This window comes from Purpureocillium lilacinum (genome assembly GCF_023168085.1).
Source record: "Purpureocillium lilacinum CBS 284.36 DNA, scaffold_1, whole genome shotgun sequence".
Classification (NCBI taxonomy): Eukaryota; Fungi; Ascomycota; class Sordariomycetes; order Hypocreales; family Ophiocordycipitaceae; genus Purpureocillium; species Purpureocillium lilacinum.
The window spans coordinates 6,697,694-6,719,375 of record NW_027072111.1 but is presented as its reverse complement, the minus strand read 5'-3'; the positions used below and the strand labels follow the sequence as shown (position 1 = coordinate 6,719,375).

The window sequence follows — 21,682 nt, the reverse complement described above, 5'->3', positions numbered from 1 at the left end:
ATCAAACAGCTATATAGTACCCTAACAAACAAACAACCGTCAACAACGAGAACGATACCAACAATTCTCAACACTACCCAACATGAAGGCCACCATCGCTTCTCTGGCTCTGGCGTGCGGCACAGCCGTCGCTACCCTCAGCGATCCCAATGTCAGTGCCGTCCTCCAATATACGCATCGTTACAAGCCAAAACGCAAAATGGGCTAACAGACATTAGTCTTTGACTCAGGCAGATCTCCAGAATCTGGAGACTACCGAGGCGCACGACTGCTGGCCGGTTCGTGGCACCACCACCACCCATGCTCCAGCTTGTGGCGGCCGAGAGCCGTATATGCTCCTTTCGTGTTGCTAACGCAGCATTCATCATTAGGACGTGATCGTGAAGGGCCCAAAGGGGAAAGAGACGTTCACAGGGGTTGTTCGCTGCGCGATTTATCTTCCCGGCAACCAGCAACAGGTGAGAAGATGTAAACATCCTCGTCAGACGGAGAAGATGCTAACGTAGAAACAGGCTGATCAAGCAAGTCACATCCCAAACCCAGATAGGCCCTCTGTTGCCCAGCTCGTCGCTTGGATGACCCAGCTAACCGCGTCGTCACGAATACAGTTGATGGGCCCCTCTGGTATCAAGTCACTCTGCGGCGAAGATGATGTGCGTACTTATTCCAGAAGAGCTCTCCGTTATGGACGCTAACGCAATCCACAGTGCGTCGACTGCAAGAGGATTGACAAGGTTCGTACTCGGACTGCGACCGTGCTGCGGGCCAATCTATTACGTACCGTCCCAGAACTTGACCTGACGTGAAGTATAGGGCACGACGCGATACGAGTGCCGTTTGAAAGACTACCCTGAGAAGGACATTTTGACGCCTCAGCGCACCCGTAGCCAGTTGCTCAACAGGAGCGTATACTCGGTGTGCTACAACGACCGCAAAATCCGGCTAACCACATCCGACCCCAAAGACTGCGTCGCCGTTCTCAACAACTGCGTGACGCAGATAGACAACGGCCAGGACCCCGAAGTGGTCGGCCAGATGGCTGTCTTCTGCGCGGAGGAAACCCAGTGAGTCATCCCCTAACAGCGCCGCCAGGCCAGTCCTTCCGCCGCTCGTCTGCCCGCAACAGGATTGAATCGTGATGAATTCGGATGCTAACGGCAGCAGCTATTCCACTTCTCCCAAAAGGCAGAGGCAAATATACAAGAAAGAGTGTCGGAAGGATATCAAGAAACCGAAGCCAGGATTCAGGACGATGTCCATGGACGACTGCGTCAAGGCCCGTGCGGTTGTCGACGCGGCCGTGAAGGCTAGGCTGGGCAAGATGCCAAAGCTGCAAAGGTGGGATATGGAGACCCGACAGAATGTTTTCAAGGAGGAGTATAACAAGGTCTTCATGGTCAGCGGGTCCCAGTAAGTCTCGCAAGCGGGGGAGCCTCAACTTGCAGCTCGGGGTCTCGACAGCGGTGTCTCTGCGGCAAAGTTGCCTCTAAAGACAAGGTGGCTGCAGGGCTCCGCGAACACGGTGATGGTCATGGGAGCTGCATGTGTAGGAATGGCGCGTCGATTTCGTAGACTACTTCTAGCCTTCTCATCTGGGCCGTCAGCCTGCTTCGGCGGGCTACACGCGGCACAGGTTCTATTTTGAATATCATCTTGGTGTCTCAGTACGCTCCGGCTTTCTTCTGCATGTGTATGCATTATCACTGTCACTGGGTATGAACTTCCATTGGGAGCCGCTCCGGAAAGCGAGTTGCCAACTAGTCGCGATCAGCGTACTCGAGCCCTTCAAGGTGTTATGGCGGTGTGATGGAGTATGAGTCGAGCATCTGATCAGTGAAATCCAATAACAGGCAAATCCCGCGTGGAAATCCAAGGATCACGGGCTTGGGATGCCTCTTGTAGGACACCTTGCTCTCTTCGTGACGTCCTCCGTACGGATTGGTGTGGGCTCGCGGTGGGAATGGCATAAACGAGCACGCGCGTGGCTCGCTCCAACTCATTTACAACTCAGTGTCAAGGCCCCATTCTAAATGCCAGGCTCGCTGGCCAAACGCAGCTCTCAGAGCGAGAATCGAGCTTACCGGACACGACCGCAGGATGGCCATGCATTGATGACGAGAGTCTTGGCCGTGAAAGTGGCGAGCTGTCGTACGACGCATGCATGGCTGGAGGTCCGTTGCCCGCGCGCCCGTCTTCATGCCACTCGAAGCTCCGAGTCCAGGCGCAGTTGATTCTCGCAATGCTCGCCGAATGCATTATTAGTGATGTGGTCTTGGGCTCGGCGTGGCTCGGCACCGCAGCGTTTCGCCGTGGTTGAGAAGAAATGGCGGAGCGAGCGTCCTTGCCGCTCCGCAAACTAGATGGAACTGCTTGATCGCCCTCTCATCAGAGGCTAGATAACACGCGCGACATTGCATTGAAGTGCTCAGGAGCCAGGCCACGGAGGTTCCCGCGACAGTTGTGTCTCGTCCATCATGCTGCTGACGGGGGAACCCGGCAAAGGTTAAAGGACCGGCCCCATGTGCGCAGGCGTGGCTTGTCCATCCCGTCACTTGGTCTGTTCGACTACACGGCGAGGAATCAGGCCCTGTGACACATTTTCCACAACTTGGCGTGCTCGTCATGGAGCGCGTCTTCCCCATAAAGGAGTTGGGCGGCCCGGACGTGGCCACCTCCAAGGACGCTACGACGCAGCGACCAGTCGAAATACCGCCGCACCCCCCAAGCCTAGACAATAGCCAATATAGGCACACCGTCGACTGCTTAGGGTGTTATCCTTTGGCCTTTTGATTTTGGTGATAATGAAGGCTTTCATCGCCGCCCTCGTTTTACTATGTGGCCTTGCGCTCGCCGCCCCGCAGTCCAATGACTATGCCGGGTTCGAGCCGTTGAGGCTCTCCTGGTGGAAGCAGTACGAGGGCAGGATGGAATTGAAGTGCTGGCTTGCAAGTCCACCCGCGCCGGCACAGGAGGTACAGCCCTCGGTGGAGTGTCGCTAATGGGTTAGCGGCACATAGAGACAAGACGACCTTGGGACAGTTGATTGTAAACTCTACTCAAGGGTGAGTGACGTTGCGTGAAGCATCGGACATGGTTTTGTTTTCGATTTTTCAGTCGGCTTTGGGCTTACCGTTGAGGTGCAGGACCGCCCTACTCACAAGGTGCGATTGAATCCAAGGCCACGGCCTTCACCTCGGCCGCCCGACGCTGACGACTCCCTGGATATAGCAGGCTTTCTATCCATACTCCATACTCCATACAGGCCTGTATGGAATATGGAATATGGAATGGACCTCGTATGGAAGCTTATTCCATACGTATGGAATACGCAAAGTGACGTCATCTAATTAATAATCTTAACATGTAATGACCTTAGTCCTAGGAGGAGCAAGGTGTTGACTGTCGCCACTGTTCCATACCACCCGCTTCCTCGTCGTCCCCCTCCTCAGCCAAGTCAACCGGAATCCCCTGCGTGATGCCGCTCTTGATCCAGCTCTTTATACACTCTCCCCTCTCGATTGTACGACTTCCCAGCCGGCATCGGTCCCACGATATCGTGCGCCGTGCGCCGGAAAAGACGCGCTCTGGCTCAGCTGACATGGCGGGTATTGAGAGGATGTCGATGGCCATTCTAGATAGGCGGGGATATCGTTGCTGCTGCTCCTCTCTCAGCCACCAAGCGAGCGGGGAGCAATCGATGGCGACCGGACTTTCTGCAGTGAAAGCTTTGTACTCGTCGAGGTTGCACATGGCTGGGCTAACGACATCCAGCTCTCGAGCAAGCAGGTCATACTCGTCGAGCGCCTGTAGGCTATCTCGTAACTCGGGCGTTGTGGTTGTAATCGGCAGTCCCTGATAATGATCCTCCCAGTACTTCTTCACGCCGTCAAGGACTGGTTTGTGCCACGCTTTCGGCCAGTTCTTCCTGATGTGGGCCATCCGCCTCGACGGGTGGAGTATCATGGCTGCCCCGTAAGCAGGGCTCTCGTCTGTAAGCTGGTAATACTTGTCAAATACAGCCCACGAGGCTGCAATGCAACTTCGGAGACAGTGATTGTCGGACAGTCTTTGGAACGTTTGTGTGTAATGCTTGTGAAGAACGTCCATGGTGAAGAGCGTCCGGTCTAGAGTGGCATAGCGGCCCTCCGTGAGCAGAGTAATCTTCCAGAAGGGCTGAAGAAAGGCGCGTGTTTCCTGAAGGACTCTCCACTCATTCGGGGTGAGATAGTCGTCCTGCACGTCCTCGTAATATTTTCTCAGGTACCACTCCACGTGCTCCTGGAGATCCAGAGTAACGTCGAGAAGAATGAACCATGAATTCCAGCGCGTATCATTGTCAAGCCCCAAGGACCTTCCTGCGCGCTTCCTAAATAGGTTCCATCGATAGTCATTCTCGCGCATATGCACGGCGATGTTGTGGACTTTGCCAAGCGGCCCTAGTCGACGCCAGCCAAGCGCTTTTTGCGCCCTGACCCTCTCCGCAAAGTCACTGCCAAACGCAACTTCGTCGTCGCTCTCGATCTGTTCCAAAGCTGCCTGTGCGGCCTCTTTGGAGTCCATGAACAGGAATGCTTGCACAGCGAGATTGATGACGTGACCATGGCATCGAATCCTCTGCTTCTTTGCCTCCCAATTGATACCTTTCCTCCGCAGATGCTCGCTGAGCAGACGACAGAGCTTGTCGTTGGAACCATGATTATCGCCGGTGTAGAAGCCGATCTTATTCCAGATGTTGTAGTCATCGAGCACATGCTGAATCAACTTCCACTGCTCAGCTGCGCCGTGGCTGCCGGGCCCATCGATGCCCGGTAGCTCTGACAGGGCAAGTAGCGCCTGCAGTGTCTCTCTGGCATCCGTGTCCACAAATTTGACGCAAATACCAAGGAATGCTTTGTGGTTTGGAGCTGACCAGACATCGGCGGAGAGATGGAGCTTCGAGGGCGAGGATTGGAGCTTTCTCCGCAGGATATCCTTGTGCACACAGTAGGAATTGGAGACCAGCTTTTGAATGGAGCCGTGTGAGAGGCTTACAAGATCCTCCGCAGTGTAGTTGACCGCACAAATAAGCGCGTGTAGTTCTGGCCAAGAGCTACAATTGTAGGAGAGATTGCGGACTGTGACGAGCTGCATCAGGGCTTCGAGCGCTGCCTTGCGATTGACTGCAGCTCGAAGAGTCTCCTCTTGTCTCGCTGATTGCTTCGCAGCATTTACTTCGCCTGCCTTGGCGAAAGCATCCTGTATGAGGTTGTCGCGCTGTTTCTTGATCGGATGATCGGGGGCAAGGAGCTCAATTCCGTGGACCTTGAGCAAGTGGCGGCGAAACGTAGTCGAGACGGTCGTGGAATAGGTGGGATCCCGGCAATGCATACAGTAATAGATCTTCTCGTTCTTCCGGGGGCAGCGCGCTGGCTCTGCGTCCTGTGGCTCGCGGGCGTGCGCCCAAGTGTTGGCTGTTGCCTTCCGTTTTCGAGTCTTACGGACGCTGGCGTCAGAGGGGTTCAGTGGAACAGAAGTTGGAGATGAGCGAGGCTCAATAGTGGACGATGGCGACCCCACATGGCTAGTAAAGCCACCCGAAAGGCGGGAGGACTGCTGGGACATGCCGCGCCGACCGCATCACGATGTGTCGTGTTCATGCTGTTCTCGAACTGGAAACATGATGGAAGCTCCCGGTAATTTCAATACCCCTGAACTGGTTCGGTAGGGTTAACATTTTTCCGGTCTTATTCCATACGTATGGAATACGAACAGCCCGTATGGAATATGGAGTATGGAGTATGGAATATTCCATACTCCATCACTTATTCCATCCGCGTATGGATAGAAAGCCTGGGATATAGGACCGCTTTGACCTTGCGGGCTACTGTGGCAAGACTCTGGACGGCGTACGACCAACCCGCACCTTGAGCTAGCCCGCAAATAAGGCGTGAAGGAAGCCGCTGACAAGTATATCTAGTGTGAGGATTGCGATCTGGGCCTGATGCTCAAGAACGAACGCCGAGGGCTTCTTCACCCGAGGAGGATTGGCGCCCCGGTGAGTGCAGAGGCGGTGCCGGCCGTCAAGGGTAGCAAGGCGTATCCATCCGACACGGAGCACTGACCGTCGCAGATTCCCTTCATGTGTAAGCTCAAGAGGCAGCCCGATGCAAACTGCAAGCACAGCTCCAAGGACCGGGAGGCCAAGCGGCACTGCATCGAGCGAAGACAGGACTCGTACTGCACGATGAAGGAGGTGGCCAGCAAGCCGACGTCGGTGGACGACTGCCGCCTGGCCCTCGTCAGATGCGCCTGGGTATCGCAGGGGAGGAGCTTTTCCGAAAAGTGGGATGCCATGACGACCTGCGCGGACGGGATCCTCCGGGGCAAGACGGCAGGGGAGCGGCCGAGGGAGGTCTCTTCCGGCTGGACAAGGAGGCAGACGGCGACGACGGCGAGCCAGCGGACGGCGCGCGGTTTGCCTGCCGTTTGACGTCGCGATGGTGACGTGAGGGTGAGGGCAGGAGTGGGAAGGAGGAGTGAGCGGAAGTCGAGTAGATGGCCGAGGGGTTGGGTCTACGGTCTCCAGTCGAGGGCGAGGAGCTTATGATGAAGCGCGAGATGCTTGACAAGACTGATATATGCCTGTGTTGACTTCCACCGGTCGTCTAGGCCAGTTGACATTGCATGGGTAGACATGTTGTACCGAGAGAGCTACCTCCTCCGTGCCAGTCCGTACACATGCGAAGCCGTGTGATGCTGTTCTTTCACAACCACCAAACCAGCACCCAACCAGGTGGGGAGTACGAACAAGGTCATTTGCACATTTCAGAATCGCGCCTCATGTTGATGCCCGCCTCGGGCAACGTGCCTCGGGAGTTTACATGCAGTAGTGCGGACAGACTTTTGACGTCGTGCCGCCCGCCGCCAGCAAGCCATCGCCGACCCTTCCCCACATCGTCCCATCCAGCCCGTGCGGCGCCCATCAGCCACCCAGGAGAGCCATTTCCGCGGGGGGGCGACGTCCAAAATGGGGGGTGAACCTTGCCGCCAGAGTTGCCGGCAAAGGCGGGCGGGCTGGCTAGCTGGCTGCTGCTGTTGTGTGCCGCCTCGTTGCCTGCCACGAGCCCCTACCACCTGCGTCCGTTGCCTGCCGTGAGCGCTCCCTGACCGGCCGCCTGGCGCCGGCAATGCGGGTGCGCTTGCAGGGTTCACTGCAGCGCCGGGAGGGGGGCCAGAAGTCGGGCAGAGTCCAGACGCAATCGACGACGAGCGAGCGAGCAAGAACGGCATACAACGCAACGCACGCGGGGAGGGGGAGGGGGAGTTAGAGCCGCGGCAGAGACCAGAAGGTGAGGTGGGTTGTATTAGCTGATAGGAAGGATGTATTATGTAGGGATGACCGGGTGGTTTTTTTCCTTGGGCGAGTCGACGACCGACCAGACGGGCAAGACTACCCAGCTGGGCGGCGGCATGCGAAGGCGAAGTGGATGGATGGACCATCGCGCGCCCCCAGTGGGACGGGCGGGTGTGTGCCGCCGTCTCGGATGGAGATGGGGCGGCGCCGGTGCCTCCATTTTCTTTTTGGGACTCGTTTAAAGGTTGACGGCCGGCGACTTTCATGTTTGTAGTTTGTAGTTTGTACGTGTGCATCATCATCACCATCCTCATCATCATCATCACAACTTCTCGTCACTGCCTCCAACGACGACGATACCTATCACCACCTCCTCCACCACCCACAACAACAATAACAACTTCCGCCAGACTCGACCAACTCCCCGCTTTCCAATCGCCGCCCTTCATCAAACGTCGCCATCGCCGTCCGCGTCCTCGACTCCCCCCCAGCATGGCGGCCTTGCGCGCCGCAGCGGGCGCCGCCTTCACCACGGCCCCCTCGGCGGCAGACCCGCACCGCTACCAGACGGGCTTCGGCAACCGCTTCGCCTCCGAGGCCGTCCCGGGTGTCCTGCCCGTCGGCCGCAACGTCCCGCAGAAGGTCAAGTACGGCCTGTACTCGGAGCAGCTCAACGGCGCCGCCGTCGTGTCGCCCCGCGACGCCATCCAGCACGTGTGGATGTATCGCGTGCGGCCCTCGGTCGCCCACGGCCGCGTCTCCCCGGCCCCGGACCTGAACCCTCACGTACGTGCATGCGCCTTCCCCTCACACTCTGTCTCTCATCCTCCTCTGCGATCAATATAACCAGCGGCCGCTGACCCTCTGGCAGATCGAGTCGTGCTTCTCGAGAGCCAACGACAAGGTCGAGTTCGTGGCGTCGCAGGAGGCCTGGGACCCCTTCCCCCTGCTGGAACCCCACGATGAAGCCGCCGCGGCCGGCAGCGGTGTCGGCGGCGTCGACTTCGTGGCCGGCATCCGCACCATCGGCGGGCAGGGCGACCCGACGCTGCGCCAGGGCCTCGCCGTCCACGTCTACTCGGCCAACGCCTCCATGGCGAACCGCGCCTTCTGCAACAACGACGGCGACATGCTGGTCCTGCCCCAGCACGGCCGCCTGCACGTCCAGACGGAGCTGGGCTGGCTCATGGTGCGCCCCGGCGAGCTGCTCGTCGTCCAGGCCGGCCTCCGCTTCCGCGTCCTGCTGCCCGACGGGCCCTCGCGCGGCTACATCCAGGAGGTCTTCGGCGCGCACTACCGCCTCCCCGAGCTGGGCCCCGTGGGCTCCAACGGCATGGCCCTGCCGCGCGACTTTGAGCACCCCGTCGCCAGCTTCGACGTCGACGAGACGCCCTGGGACGTCGTCTACAAGCTTGCCGGGGGGCTGCACTCGTGCCGCCAGGGCCACACGCCGTTCGACGTCGTGGCCTGGCACGGCAACCTCGCGCCCTACAAGTACGCCCTCGACCGCTTCGTCAACCTCGCCAACGCGAACCACGACCAGGCCGACCCGACCGTGTACTGCGTGCTGACGGCCGGCGGCCGCGGCATCGGCGACTCAGGATCGCTGACGGACGTGCTCATCTTCACCAAGAAGTGGCTCACGGCCGAGGACACGTTCCGCCCGCCGTACTACCACCGCAACATGAGCACCGAGGTCATGGGCCTGATCCAGGGCCGGTACGGCGGCAGCAGCCACGTGCTGGCCGGCGGCGGGCTGAGCTACGAGGCGAGCTACATGCCGCACGGCGAGACGTACGCGACGTGGCGCGAGGCCTCGACGCGGGCGCTGCGCGCCGAGCGCGTGTGCGACGACGCCACGGCCTTCATGTTCCACATCGGCGCGCCGCTCTACCTGACGCGCTGGGCGCTGCGCGGCGAGGGCGCTGCCGCGCTGCACACCAGCGAGGGGGAGGACGCGCAGTGGGATGACGTGAGGGCGCACTTCCTCGATCACCTCGACGAGGTGGACGCCGACCTGCGCGCTGCGGGGCTGCCGTCGCTGGGGCGCGAGGGCAATGGCGAGCTGAACTGACGGTGCTAGATGGGTGGCGGATGTGGACGTGGAGCGTTGTTGCATTTCTGGCTTTTTGTCCATATAGGAGACTGGAGGGTTGAGCGAGCAGAATATCTGGCATGGGAGTGGCGTTGGGGCGCAGGAGCAAACATGATTCAACGGCCTATTAACGATGCATATCTAAGCACGCCGTGCATGCAATGGCAGTATATTCATCATACGGAGTTGAGGGCGGTATAAGCGGATCGAGGGTAGTTCAACGCCCATACCAGGCGGCTCTGCGCGTTGCGATAATACACGCGGCAGCGTTGGCCGACGGTCCAACAAGCTCGCAGGGGAGTACGTAGCTGCCATATCGTCAGTGCAGTGCGTATAGGTACGTGATGCCTTCCCAGCCGAGGCGTCTCCAACAGCATAGATGCCCAAACAAATACCGGACGTTGGCCGAACGGGCCCCTCCCTCTGCGGTCTGCTCGCCTGCGTGGGGGGGCGGAGGGGAGAAACTCACCGCCTCCGGAGCAAAGAACAGACCGACGGTTGTGGACTCGCCGCGGTTGCGGCAATCCGCGACATGCGTCGAGCGCGCCGTCGCTTGTGTGGCAGGCTGGCTTGACTGGCGCGGAGATCTACAGAGCGGGAACTGCCGTGGCACTTGTTTACGACGGCCCGTGTGTTGGTGATCGTGTTGTAACGCGGACACTCGTCATGCACGTGGGAGGCCAAAGGCCCAAGCTACCGGTGTATGCCATAGGTCGAGCGGTGGTGGGCTCAGCAGGTGCAGGAGCCTGTGCCGTCGCCGGGTATGATTTGCAGTCTGGTTCACATCAGCGTTTATCATGCCGTTGGGTACGAAGTTTGTTGCACACATATGTGCGTACAGTACCTACTGGCCGGTTGAGCAATTTCGTACAACTACCTTGCGTAGCCAGTTGCCTGGCCGCAGCCTTCCGCAGTCATTTCTGTGCGAGCCCCGTGATTCGGCAGCCATGCGACGGGCTACGCTCGAATTGGGCCTATCCTTCGAGACATGGACCTTGGGGCTGTGGACGTGGCCGAGATGCAATGGCCGCGCCGTGGCTGATGGCTGACTGGGCCACATACATACATGACATGCCATACGTACATGCATGGGCACATCCCGGGAGAGGGCTTTGTTTGTTTCGATCTGGAGGTCCAATTCGTCGTCGTCGTGGTGTACCGGACGGTACGCTGTCGTGAGATTTGATGTTGGGGCCTGAAAAGTGTGCAATCATGATTCAAGACGGGCGGGTAAGGTCATCGACGGCGTGTACCATGAGCTGTTCTGTGCTCCCCGGCATCGTTACTCAAGACTCTCAGTATAAAAGTATTTGGTGCTCCCCGCGGCTTGTCGGGCCGTGGTGACGGCGGGGCCCGGAGCGGCGCGGGCTGCCGGGATCCACCGAGCGGTGGCTGAGCCCGCCGGGGTGAGGGCCGGGGGGTCAAGCTTCCCCTTCCCGTATGACGGACCCTCGCAGCCCGTTGACAGGTTTCATCCGCACCGCATCGTACGTGTTTCGGCGTCTGCGAGGATCAACAAAGAAATATGCCGCCATTGGAGTCTCTAACGTAAAGCTCCTGATGCGCACTCGCCGGAGGAACTGCATCAGCAACGTCGTCCACCCTTTCCCCGGCCACGGCGCACGGGCAACGTCGAGAAGCACCCGCCGAGACCTTACGCGGCGGGCTGTATAATTTAAGCAGCGAATGCCAAGCGCGACGGTAGGACGAACGTGAACGAGAACGAGCCCCATGCAGCCGTGCGGGCTCCAGGAGCCATGGCACAACAATGGAGACGGCATCAGTTGGAGCAGTTGGTTGTCACTCGAGCTGCAAGTCCTACATTTCATCGCATGCGAAAGATGCAATACGACGCACCCGGGGAGAGCGTTAGATACCGTCTATGCATGGTTCCCGTGCAGTGCAGTGCAGTCCAGGAGACAAACAACTCAGTCTAGTAAAGCAAAGTATAGGGGTCTCGGGGATATTAAGCTTAACCTCCGCCCCCAAAAGGCGCAGGAAACCCTCCGCGGGGTAGCACGCTCAGATGGTCCTAGCCAAACACACATGCCGTGCCCAAACGTCCAATCTAGGGGTCTCGAGTCTCGGGAGTCCTATCCCGCTACCTTGGTACCTGATGAGGATGCAGCAAAAGAGTTGCATGTACATACTATTATGTATGGAGTATGCATGCAAGTACTAGAGGTATAGCTGGCCGTGTGGTATTCCGGGGGCAGGGCTCCGTGCGTCAGGCCCCGTCTCGTATATCAGACGCAGGGGCCCCTCGCGCGACTTGGAGCCACTGCGCCGGGGCAACCACAACACCACCACCGGGCACGCCGACGACGTTGGCTGCGTTTCGAATCTGGAGGCGCCACGACGATGTGACGTGCGTGGCATGTTGTTTGCAGTTATACTCGTACATGTACATACTACACCAGACATGTACGTACTTCGTACCCTGATCGAGGCAGGCCTCGGCGCTGGAGGTAGCCCAATGTTTGGCATCCTTGATACCTTGGGCGTTTCTGTTCGGGAATCGGGAGGGAGTTCCGCCCAAGGTGCCACCGCTCTTGGGTCGTTAGCCAGGCACCGGCTGCCGCATCACTCCAACGCCGTTACGCGTTGTTGTGACCAGCACGCGACGGGGAGCGCACTTGTGCAACTATAAAGCGCCAGGGCGGGCAAAGGGTCCTGTCCCCCATCTGCTGGTGCAGCAGCTGCACGCCACAGTGCCGGGACAGCGTCAGCACCATAAAGTTGCAGCGCGCCTTGGCGGGCAGAAGCCTTGGAAACGTCGCCGTCTCACCTCGGCCCTGCCCTGTGGCCAACGCGCAGAGGCGTGATTGGGCCGCGCCGTGGAGGACCCCGGGGTTCGTGGAGCCACCGCCCAGCCCTGGAACCCCTGGGGGTCTGGCGGCAGGAAATCCAGGGTTTCGGGCTCCGGGGGATCCCAGTGGAGGGAGGCATCCATGAGATGGATGCAGTGGGGGAGGCTGTTGGGGGGCTTGCCAGGCATGGCAGGGCAGGGCAGAGGGAGCCCTGTAGTCTGGAGCAGCACAGGAACCATCCACCTAGGCACGAATGGATGGAACCTGGGTGCTCGGTGCCAGTGGCCCAGCGCCTGAGAGCTCGCGTCTCTTGCAGTCCACGGGTAGGTGCGCAGCCAGCTGCCGCTGCTGTTGATGTGCAACCTGCAAGGAAATGTTCCCGTCCGTCTGCACCGTCGAACGTGCCGTCCCTGACAACATCAGTGGCGCGGGCCTCCATCATCACTGCCCGTCGTCAGCAGCAAAGCACGAGCACCAGCAGCAGCGCGCCCAACACACACACACATACACGGGCGATCAATCAGCCTTCCAATTCTCGTCCCTCAGCCCCATCAATTCATACATATGTCATTATCCGCTCTGCCCGCGCACACAAGCAGGCACGCGCCACACGCAGATCTACACTGCCACCTCTGCACACACCTTCCCGCTTGTTCGTCAGTGCCACGCCACACAGCCCCCAACAGGTTGGTGGCTCCCGTTCCCCGTCAGGCCAGGTACCCGACCCGGTAACCTCAGTGAGCGGCCGGTACCTATTATTGAGGTACCCAAGCTTCCTGACGACCACCACACACTCGCTCGCTTCTGCCCGCCCGTGGCGGAGCCCCAGCAGGGCGAGTGGCCCCCCGGCGTGCGGCTCCCCCGTCATTGGCTTCCGCTCTCCTCCAGGTTCCAGTAAGTTCCCAGCCAGGCGGCCCGCACAGCACCGGAGCCCGCGCCCGAGTGGAGTGGAGAGCAGCTGGAGCACTCCAAGGCGCTGCCTCACTGCACCAAGTCCTCGTACCTCACTAGCAGCCCTGGAGCAGCACCCGCCCGTACTCGCACACTAAACGGTTGTGCCCAGCCGCCCGCTCCTCGCCTGTGGATTCCAGCTTGGGCAAAAGACCCTCCTCGCCCGGGACACGACACGACACGACCCTTCACACTTCGACATCGTCATCCGCTCCGTGCCCGTGGCGCTGCCTCGCCTCGCCCACAGACGCCGCAACCCTCTCGGAGGCCTGCCAGACCATCCGCCGCCCACCACCTTCGCGGTACCTCGTTATTCTTCCCACACGAGATTCGACCCGACCGCCTCGAGAAGCCCGACCGAGGCGGTAGCAGGTGATCCCCCAGAACCCAGCCTCTGGCCGCCACCACCTCCCGCGCATTGGCGCCACAGACACCTCAACCTCGCAGCCTCGCCGACCTCGCTTTCGCGATACATGACCGGCCTCCTCCTTGCATCGTCGCGCCGCCGCTGTCAATGCGCCCGTCCCTCGACCAGCGCCCGCCGAGCTGAGCTCTGCCCGTGTCGCGACGACGACACCGACGACGACCGCGCATAGCGGGGTTTCTTGTCACCGACGACAGCTCGCCTCCGACCCCGTCAGCAGCCGCCGCGCTCACGCCTCCCGACCGCGCCCACCTGTCCGTCGCATCGCAATCGCCGTCGACGGCCACCGCCCGCCATGTCCTTTCGCGGCGACGACCAGCGCCGCTACGGCAGCGTGCCGCCCGTCCAGTATCCCGTCGCCGGGGACCAGCAAGGCGTGGGGAGGCGCCCCAGCTTCAACACGGGCGACGACTCGGCCTACTACGCCAGACAGCCCGCCCACGAGCCTCCTGCCGCCTCTGTTGCTGCCTCGGCCGCTGCTCATGGCGCCCAGCCTGCCACCGAGGACGAACTCTTCCTGACCAGCCCTGCCTCAAACTCCGGCTCCTCCTTCGCCCGCTCACAGTTTGGTTCCACCAGCAGCGCCCTGTCCGGCTTCCAGCATCACTACCAGCAAGACACGACGCCCTCGACCCCGGGCTCGCAGACCACGAGCTACAACCCCCAGACCTTTGCCCATCAATCCGCCGCCGGCTTCCAGCGCTCCCAGTCCACCACCCTCCCCTACCATACCGCCACCAGCCCGCGATACTCCAACACCACCAACGCCGCCGCCTCCTCCTACAACACGTCGCCCGTCGCCAACTTCACCCCGCAGGCGTACAACCCCGCCGCCTACGCCAGCGCGCATGCGCCCCAACGGCACCCTACATATCACGGGTACGGGCAGGAGCAGGGATACGGCGCCTCGGTCGGATCTGGCGCTGCGCCAGCCTACGGCCAGTCCCCAGCTGCGACGTACGCAGCGTCCTTCCAGCAGCCCGTGCGCGCTCCCGCCGTCCAGCAGCAGCCCATGCCCACCAGCCCTTCGTCCTACGCTGCGCCCGGCTCCCAGGCTCAGACCCCAACTTACGACCCTTCACAATACGCCGCCACCCACCGCTCGAGCTACGACGGCCACGTCGACGGCCAAGCCGCCGCTCCGTACCCGTCTGGATCATCACCGGTCCCGTATCCTACCACCACCTCGCATATACCTGTCGGACCCAACTATCAGGCCAGCGACCACCCTTCTTACTACACTCGCCAGTCTAGGTCGGACTCGCAAACGTCTCCCCGGACCTCGCCTCGGGTCCAGCCTCAATCGCCCTCCGGGCTGCAAAGGCACCCCACGAATGCGCCGCTCCCGCGACGGCCGTTGGATCCCCCGCTGCCACCTAGCAGGTCGATGGAGGACGTGCCCGAGGAGCCCTATTGGGACGAGGCCGGACGTCCGTTCCGCGCAGAGTACGGCAACGAACACCTGTCCTCGGACAGTATCATGCAGGAAATCGAGGATGAACTGCGTCGCAGCAGCGGCACCAATCAGCTCCAGTCGGCGCCATCGCCGCATAACTCGCAGGCTGCAGACGAAATCGTGGATCAGCTCCGCCGACACAGCTCGGGGGCGCAGTCCCACTCCCCGTCAGGTACCCGCGCGTCTCCTGGCGGCCACCGCCGTGCCTTCTACGAAGACTACGATGACGATCCGGAGGGGACTGCTGGCGTGCTGGCCATGCAGCAGGCTGAGCTCGACGACCGGCGCTTTAGCGGCAACACTCTTACATACGGCAGTGACGCGCCCCCAGCTCTCTCGCAGCCTCAGCTGCAGTCGCACTCGGAAGAGCAGGCGTATAGCTCTGGCTCCAGCGACTTTGGCGGTGCAGTGGACCTGGGCATGCTGAGCGGAGGATACGCTGGTAGCCTGACGTACGGCGTCGACATCGGATCGCCGCCGGGGCAGACGTCGCTCTCCGAGGCGGGCCGGCCACTACCTACCCCAGGCTACTATGCTTCACTGGGCGACAAGTACGACAACGCGCAGGCCTACAAGGATGCCGAGGTGGACTACGGAGATACTGGCGGACTGCAGGCTCCCAAAGAGCATCGCCTCAGCTTCGACGAGGGCAGGGAGGAGCGTGTGTCGGTCCATTCGCGCCAGAGCGGAACCGAGTCTCCGGCAAAGGACGACTACCAAGATCTCTTCTACCACCCAGGCCTCACCAACAGGCCGCTGCCGCCGCTGCCACCCCAGGGGGCAGCCTCGGACAGCAGCTCGATGCTTTCGACTCACACCAGTATGCGATCCCAGCATCAACAGCAGCATCAGCATACGCTCAGCGCCGAGCTTCGCTACTACCAGGCCGAGAACCCAGAGGCGTACTACCAGGCCGGGCAGCAGACGCTACAGCCGGAGAGGTCAATATCGCTATCTGGTCACAGCAACACGCCTCAAGTTCAGGCCCCCGCTAGGTCGAGAACCGATGCAGCCGAAGAGCGCAAAAAGGCCAGGGGTCAGGTCCCCCCACAGCCAGGCGCGCCGCCATTCAGCGACTACGATTCCAACGCACCCACCGTCGGGGGCGCATTCGATGGCATCACTCTACCGAGCGGCGGTCGTAGGAAGAAGTTTGTGCCGTCCAAGCTGACCGCTTCCGACTTTCGCAGGTGCGCAGAGCCTTGGGCGCTCAGCAGCATCGAAAACTGGATCCGTTTCATGGGTGAGGGTGAGCTCGATCTGAGGGAGAAGACCATCGAGGAAGCCATCACCAACCTCTTCACGCACAAGGTCCCCACCATGAACGTGGCCGACGCCGAGGTCCTCAGCACTCAGATCACCCAGCTCATGCTCGAGTCCAAGACGCTGCTCCCGGACGAAGAATGGGTCAAGTTTGGAGAGGGCCACATCTCGGGAGTTCTGTGGCAGCTAACGGGCGCAGGCTGCTACGCCCCCAAGCTGCACGAGGTAGAGATCAGCGGCCGCTGCTACTCGCACCACTGCACGCGCACGCTCAAGAAGGTCGACCTGGACGACCTCTTGCCAGACGACCCCAAGGGCGAGGCGTGGAACGTGTTCTACAACCTCAAGAAGGAAGACTGGGAGTCGAAGCCCAAGAAGGAGGTTGACCGCCAGAACATCCTGCACGAGATTGTCACCGGAGAGGACAACTATATCAAGCAGCTGGACGTTTTCCGGACTTTATACCGCGACGACCTGCGAGCCCCGCGCAACCCGCCCATCCTTAAGCCTGAGAAGCGGGAGAGGTTCCTGGCCGCCGTCTTCGGCAAACTCGACACCGTGCTGCGTATCAATCGCGAGTTTCTCTTTGCCCAGCTCAAGTACCGCCAGAACGAGCAGGGCCCGTGGATCGTCGGCTTCAGTGACATCTTCCGAGAATGGATCAGGAAGGCAAAGTCCGACTACATCGAGTACGCTACGGGCTATCCGCGAGCCACGTACATGGTGCGAAAGGAGGCGGAGAAGAACCTGCTGTTCAAGAAGTTCCTCGAGGATAAGCAGAAGCACAAGTCGTCCCTGAAGCAGGACTGGACGCACTTCCTGATCACCCCGCTGCAGCGTCTGCAACGCTACATCCTCCTTCTGCAGAGCGTCGAGCACAAGATGATTGGTGACAGCGAGGAAAAGGCCAACCTGCAAAAGGCCATCCAGGAGATCCAGACGGTCACGCACGAGTGCGACGCCAAGGTTGCCGAGACGAACAAGAGAGTCCAGATGCTGGAGCTGGATAGGATGCTCGTCCTCCGACCAGGCTTCCAGTCCGCCTTGAACCTGGACCACCTGGGGCGCGTCTTGATTATGGAGGGAGAGTTGCAGCGAATGGGCTCCAAGGGCATGCGCTGGGTTGACAGCCACGCACTGCTATTCGACCACTACCTTATCTTGGCCAAGGTTGTTGTGTCCAAGGACGGCAAGGCAGAGAAGAAATACGACGTCTCCAGAGAGGTACCCCTATCCCCCACTCGATGACCTGCAATTGAGAGTTTCGACTGATCCGTTCTAGCCCATTCCCATGCCGCTACTCTTCCTGGAAAGCATGAACGATGAGCCTGTCACCAAGCAAAAGGGCATCACCGCTCCCCTTGGCCGCGCAACGACCGCCTCGGCTTCGGGCACGGGACTTAGCAAAGTGGCGACCAACGGCAGTGGACGACCCGGGCTGGAGCATACGGGCACGAGCTCGTCCATGAACTCCCTTGCGCAGACGACATCCAACAACGACGCCGAGGGCAAGATCTTGTACCCGTTCAAGATCAAGCATCTCGGCCACGAGGTGTACACGCTGTATGCGTCGTCTGCTCGCGACCGGCTGGACTGGTGCACGAGCATCATCGAGGCCAAGACGAGGCACGCCAAGGCGCTCTTTTCCCAGAATGCAGAGCCCTTCCGTCTGCGAGTCCTTGCCGACGCGTCTTTCCACTACGACGTCACGTCCATGTACGCCAGGGCCTCTGGTGTCCCAGTCAAGGGAACGCCTCTCGACCGGGCCATTCAGGACATCGAAAAGGTAATGGGGCCTGCGCACGGCACCCCTCCGGTGTGTCGAGCCCAGGTCAACTGCGCGACCGGGTTCTCTGCGTTTGGCAGATCCGCGATTGCCATTGGCACGGACTATGGCGTCTTCGTCTCTGACCCGTCGGAGCCTCGAGGCTGGCGTCGTGTAAGCTTTCAACCTGCCCCCAGACTGTTCAAGTCTCTAACGTGTGTAGACTGTTCCCATCACGCGAGTCACGCAGATTGCCGTCCTCGAGGAGTTTTCCGTGTGTCTGATTGTGGCAGACAAGTCGCTCATCTCGTACCCGCTGGACACCATCGCTCCCTTCTCGGAGTTTGCGCCGCCAGTCAATGACAACCCGCGCCGGGCACCTCAGAGGCTGGCCAAGGACGTGACTTACTTCGCGACAGCCCGGATGAAGGACAGGATGCTGGTGTTTTACAAGCGCAAGGAAGGTCTCCACACCTCTTTCAAGGTCTTGGAACCGATCCTGCATAAGGGCGGGGAGAAGAAGTCCCGACTTTTTGGTGGCCGCAAGACGGCCGCCGGAAGCACCGACACGTTCCGCGACTTTGACGAGTTTTACCTGCCGACCGAGTGCTACTCGCTGAGCCTGTTCCAGACGTACATTGCCGTGTCGACGGCCAAGGGCATCGAGATGCTCACGCTGGACAAGAAGCAGCCCATGTCGATTCCGGACCTCAAGGCGCCGTCCATCGCCAACATTGCGGGCCGGATCCGCGACCAGCACCCGCTGGGCATGTTCAGGCTCAACGAGAACGAGTTCATCCTCACCTACGAGGACTGCGCCGTGTACGTGGACAAGCACGGCGACGTCAGCCGCGCGCTCATCATGGAGTACACGGGCAAGCAGAAGAAAGCGCGCGGCGCCACCATGTACGGGCAGTACCTGATTCTCTTCAACGACGACTACGTCGAGGTGCGCAACGCCGAGAACGGCCGCCTGCGGCAGATCATCGCGGGCCGCGACGTGCGCGTCATCGACTTTGGCATCCGCGGGCCGACGGGCGGCAACGCGGTGCAGTCGCAGCAGCAGTACGGGCAGAATGGGCAGCTCCAGACGGCAGGTGAGACGTCCAAGGGCACCGTCAAGGTCGCCATGTGCCACCCCGAGCTGCCTGGCCGGCAGATTGTGCTGGAGATGCTCCTCAACGACGGGCACGCCGAGTAAGGGCGGCCGACAGAATGTCCGTCACCACGACGACGACGACGATGACTATGACACGACAAAGCGATGTTACATACGTACATACCATACATGCACCGACGACGAGGGGGGCTTTGACGATGTGTGTAACGGCATGCACAGACGACGACGGACGGGGAAGGGTGTATCTATCTACACGCGCCACATGCTTTTCACTGCCCGGCCTGCTCGCCCGCGCGGGATATTCAGGGCTCGTCGTCTCTATGGGGAGGAAAACGCGTCTATATACCTCTTGACATTACTTGCACGACGACGCGCTCCCCCCTCCCGCACGAGCTCTTCTTTTCTTCTATTCGTTGACTTTGGTTCGCGTCCTTGAACGGCATGTACGGCGTTGGGAGCGGCTGCTGCACGCAGCAGCAAGAGAGTGTGAGACGACGGCTTGATGGATCTGGATGCCGGGGATGATGCGCGGGGATTAGGTACTCGGGTTGAAGGTAGCCTGGGTATTGCGCCGGCTTTTGTAGGAAGGGACGGTTGGACAGAGCATTTCTTGTCTCTGACCTGTTGTGATCGTTTCGATGGACGAGCAGGACCGCCCGCCCCATACATACATACGCACCCATACCCCCAGGGAAGGGAATGAGTGACGGGGTGGGTTGGGGTTCCTGAGATCTACCCCGGGGATCGAGAGGGGTTGGCGGGGGAGGGAGGGGAGGGTGGTTTTAAGGTTGTTGGAATAATTACAAGAGCGTCGTGTTTTGGCACACACAAAGACGGATTCCCGCCGCATGTTCCGCCCATTTTTTGCGAGTACTACTTTGTGACTGACAGATCGGACTGGCTGGATGCACATGCATGCATGTTGGGGGAAATAAAGTGAATACTTGTACAGAGCCCGCGCAGGAGGACGAGTGCCTCTCCGTGCGGTGTGTCTACAGGGCCCTTGTTTTTCTCGCCTCCTCGTCGTAGAAAAGAGCCGTCTGCCTCGCACTCTCCCATCAGCTAGTCTACCGAAACAACAACGTACCTAAGGACCAGACAAGTACGGGCTTCCGGCTCCGCTCCTGCTGCCCTTCAAATTCCGCACAAGCTCTGGACCCCACGTGGTCTAGGGAGAACCCATCCACCCTCGTGCTCCTCTGCGCGCCGATCGTGCCTATACCGCCGTTACCGCCGCGTACTCGCCGCTCTTGAGGACGCAAAAAACGTCGTCTCTTTCCATAATCTCCCATGTCTCCTCTTCTTCTACCCGCAAGGGATGATTTTTTGGCCAAAATGTTAGTGTCGGTGCAAAGGGGGTCTGGGATATTCGTCTAAGACTTGACAACGTCCTTGACGTCCTGCTTGACGTCCTCGACGACGTCGGCGACGGTGTTGTTGCTATCCTTCTTGGCGGACTCGTGCATGCCGATGCGCGTGAGCTGGACGATGCCGACGAGGCCGAGGAAGAAGTTGACGGCGGCGAGGCTGCGGGAGATGTTAGCACGACTGTTGCTGCTCCCTGCTCCTGCTTCTGGGCTGCGGCTGACGTCTCTGCGCCGGAGACGGGACACAACGGGGAGATGAGGAGGGGAGGTGGGTAGGTACGTACAGGTAGTTCTTGGGCTTGATGATGAGGCACCACCGGGTCCAGATGAGGCCGGTGCAGGTGAGAGCAAAGTTCTGCGTAAACGAGAGCTTCTCTGCGGGACGGGCAAAGTCGGAGATGCCGGCGAGGACGAGCGCCCACTGTTTTTTTGCGAACTCGAGTGTCAGCCACAACATCTTCGGTGCACGGAGGACACCAATCTCGTCGTCCATGTATGCATGTAGGTAGGTAGACAAGCACGCACCTTCATGACGGGAGCCCAAAAGTGCACCGTCTTGATGCCAACCTCGCTCTCCCACGCGCGCTTGAACCAGCTCTGCTGCTGCTGCTGCTCGGCACCGGCGCCGCTGGTGCTCTGCCACCGCTTGCTACCGCTGCTGTTGCCGTTGCGGAAGCGGAACGCCTGTGACTGGAAGAACTGGGGGCGCTGGCGCTGGGCGCCGCGGAGGGCCTGGGCGAGGGCGCTGCCGCCGGGCGCGGCCTGGCGGAGGAACGGCCGCATGACTGTGCTCGAGGGGACCATCCTGCAGGCGAGACGGATTGAATTGTCAGCAGCGTATTTTGAATCGGCAACGGAAGCATGCGATGCGGAAGAGGAGGATGATGAAGAGTGATGCGAGTGCGCTCGCGCTGCGCGCGCGACTCAACAAATTGCGGGTTGTCTCGACCTGGGCCGCCCGCCAGGGTCCGACGACCGCCCTCACGGACCAGTCCGAACGGAGGAGCAGTGAGAGTGGCGAAGGGTAGGAATTGCCGCGCTTACCTGGAAATAATGCAATGTGAAGACGGCGATGTTCTCCAACAGGTCTGCGCAGGC

General features: G+C 60.4%; 5 protein-coding genes across 5 annotated transcripts; 4 read left to right on the top strand and 1 right to left on the bottom strand.

Annotated features, from left to right (window-relative positions):
* Positions 1-82: 82 nt before the first annotated feature.
* On the top strand, positions 83-1,414 carry PLICBS_001647 (uncharacterized protein; the record flags this gene model as incomplete). The annotated part of the gene is made up of 7 exons (XM_065599878.1): positions 83-151; positions 219-278; positions 372-458; positions 513-653; positions 708-734; positions 814-1,064; positions 1,165-1,414. The coding sequence occupies 7 exons, from the start codon at positions 83-85 to the stop codon at positions 1,412-1,414; spliced, it is 885 nt and encodes a 294-aa protein (XP_065455950.1).
* Positions 1,415-5,980: 4,566 nt separating this feature from the next.
* Positions 5,981-6,469, top strand: PLICBS_001646 (uncharacterized protein; the record flags this gene model as incomplete). Its single annotated transcript, XM_065599877.1, has 2 exons — positions 5,981-6,034; positions 6,110-6,469. 2 exons carry the CDS (start codon positions 5,981-5,983, stop codon positions 6,467-6,469), a joined length of 414 nt encoding a protein of 137 aa, XP_065455949.1.
* Positions 6,470-7,825: 1,356 nt separating this feature from the next.
* PLICBS_001645 (uncharacterized protein) lies at positions 7,826-9,407 on the top strand (the record flags this gene model as incomplete). Its single annotated transcript, XM_018317269.2, has 2 exons — positions 7,826-8,119; positions 8,205-9,407. The coding sequence occupies 2 exons, from the start codon at positions 7,826-7,828 to the stop codon at positions 9,405-9,407; spliced, it is 1,497 nt and encodes a 498-aa protein (XP_018182794.2).
* A 4,501-nt stretch (positions 9,408-13,908) lies between these two features.
* PLICBS_001644 (uncharacterized protein) lies at positions 13,909-19,298 on the top strand (the record flags this gene model as incomplete). The annotated part of the gene is made up of 3 exons (XM_018317271.2): positions 13,909-17,556; positions 17,615-18,271; positions 18,321-19,298. The coding sequence occupies 3 exons, from the start codon at positions 13,909-13,911 to the stop codon at positions 19,296-19,298; spliced, it is 5,283 nt and encodes a 1,760-aa protein (XP_018182796.2).
* A 1,292-nt stretch (positions 19,299-20,590) lies between these two features.
* Positions 20,591-21,367, bottom strand: PLICBS_001643 (uncharacterized protein; the record flags this gene model as incomplete). The annotated part of the gene is made up of 3 exons (XM_018317272.2): positions 20,591-20,744; positions 20,869-21,005; positions 21,110-21,367. The coding sequence occupies 3 exons, from the start codon at positions 21,365-21,367 to the stop codon at positions 20,591-20,593; spliced, it is 549 nt and encodes a 182-aa protein (XP_018182797.2).
* Positions 21,368-21,682: the final 315 nt, after the last annotated feature.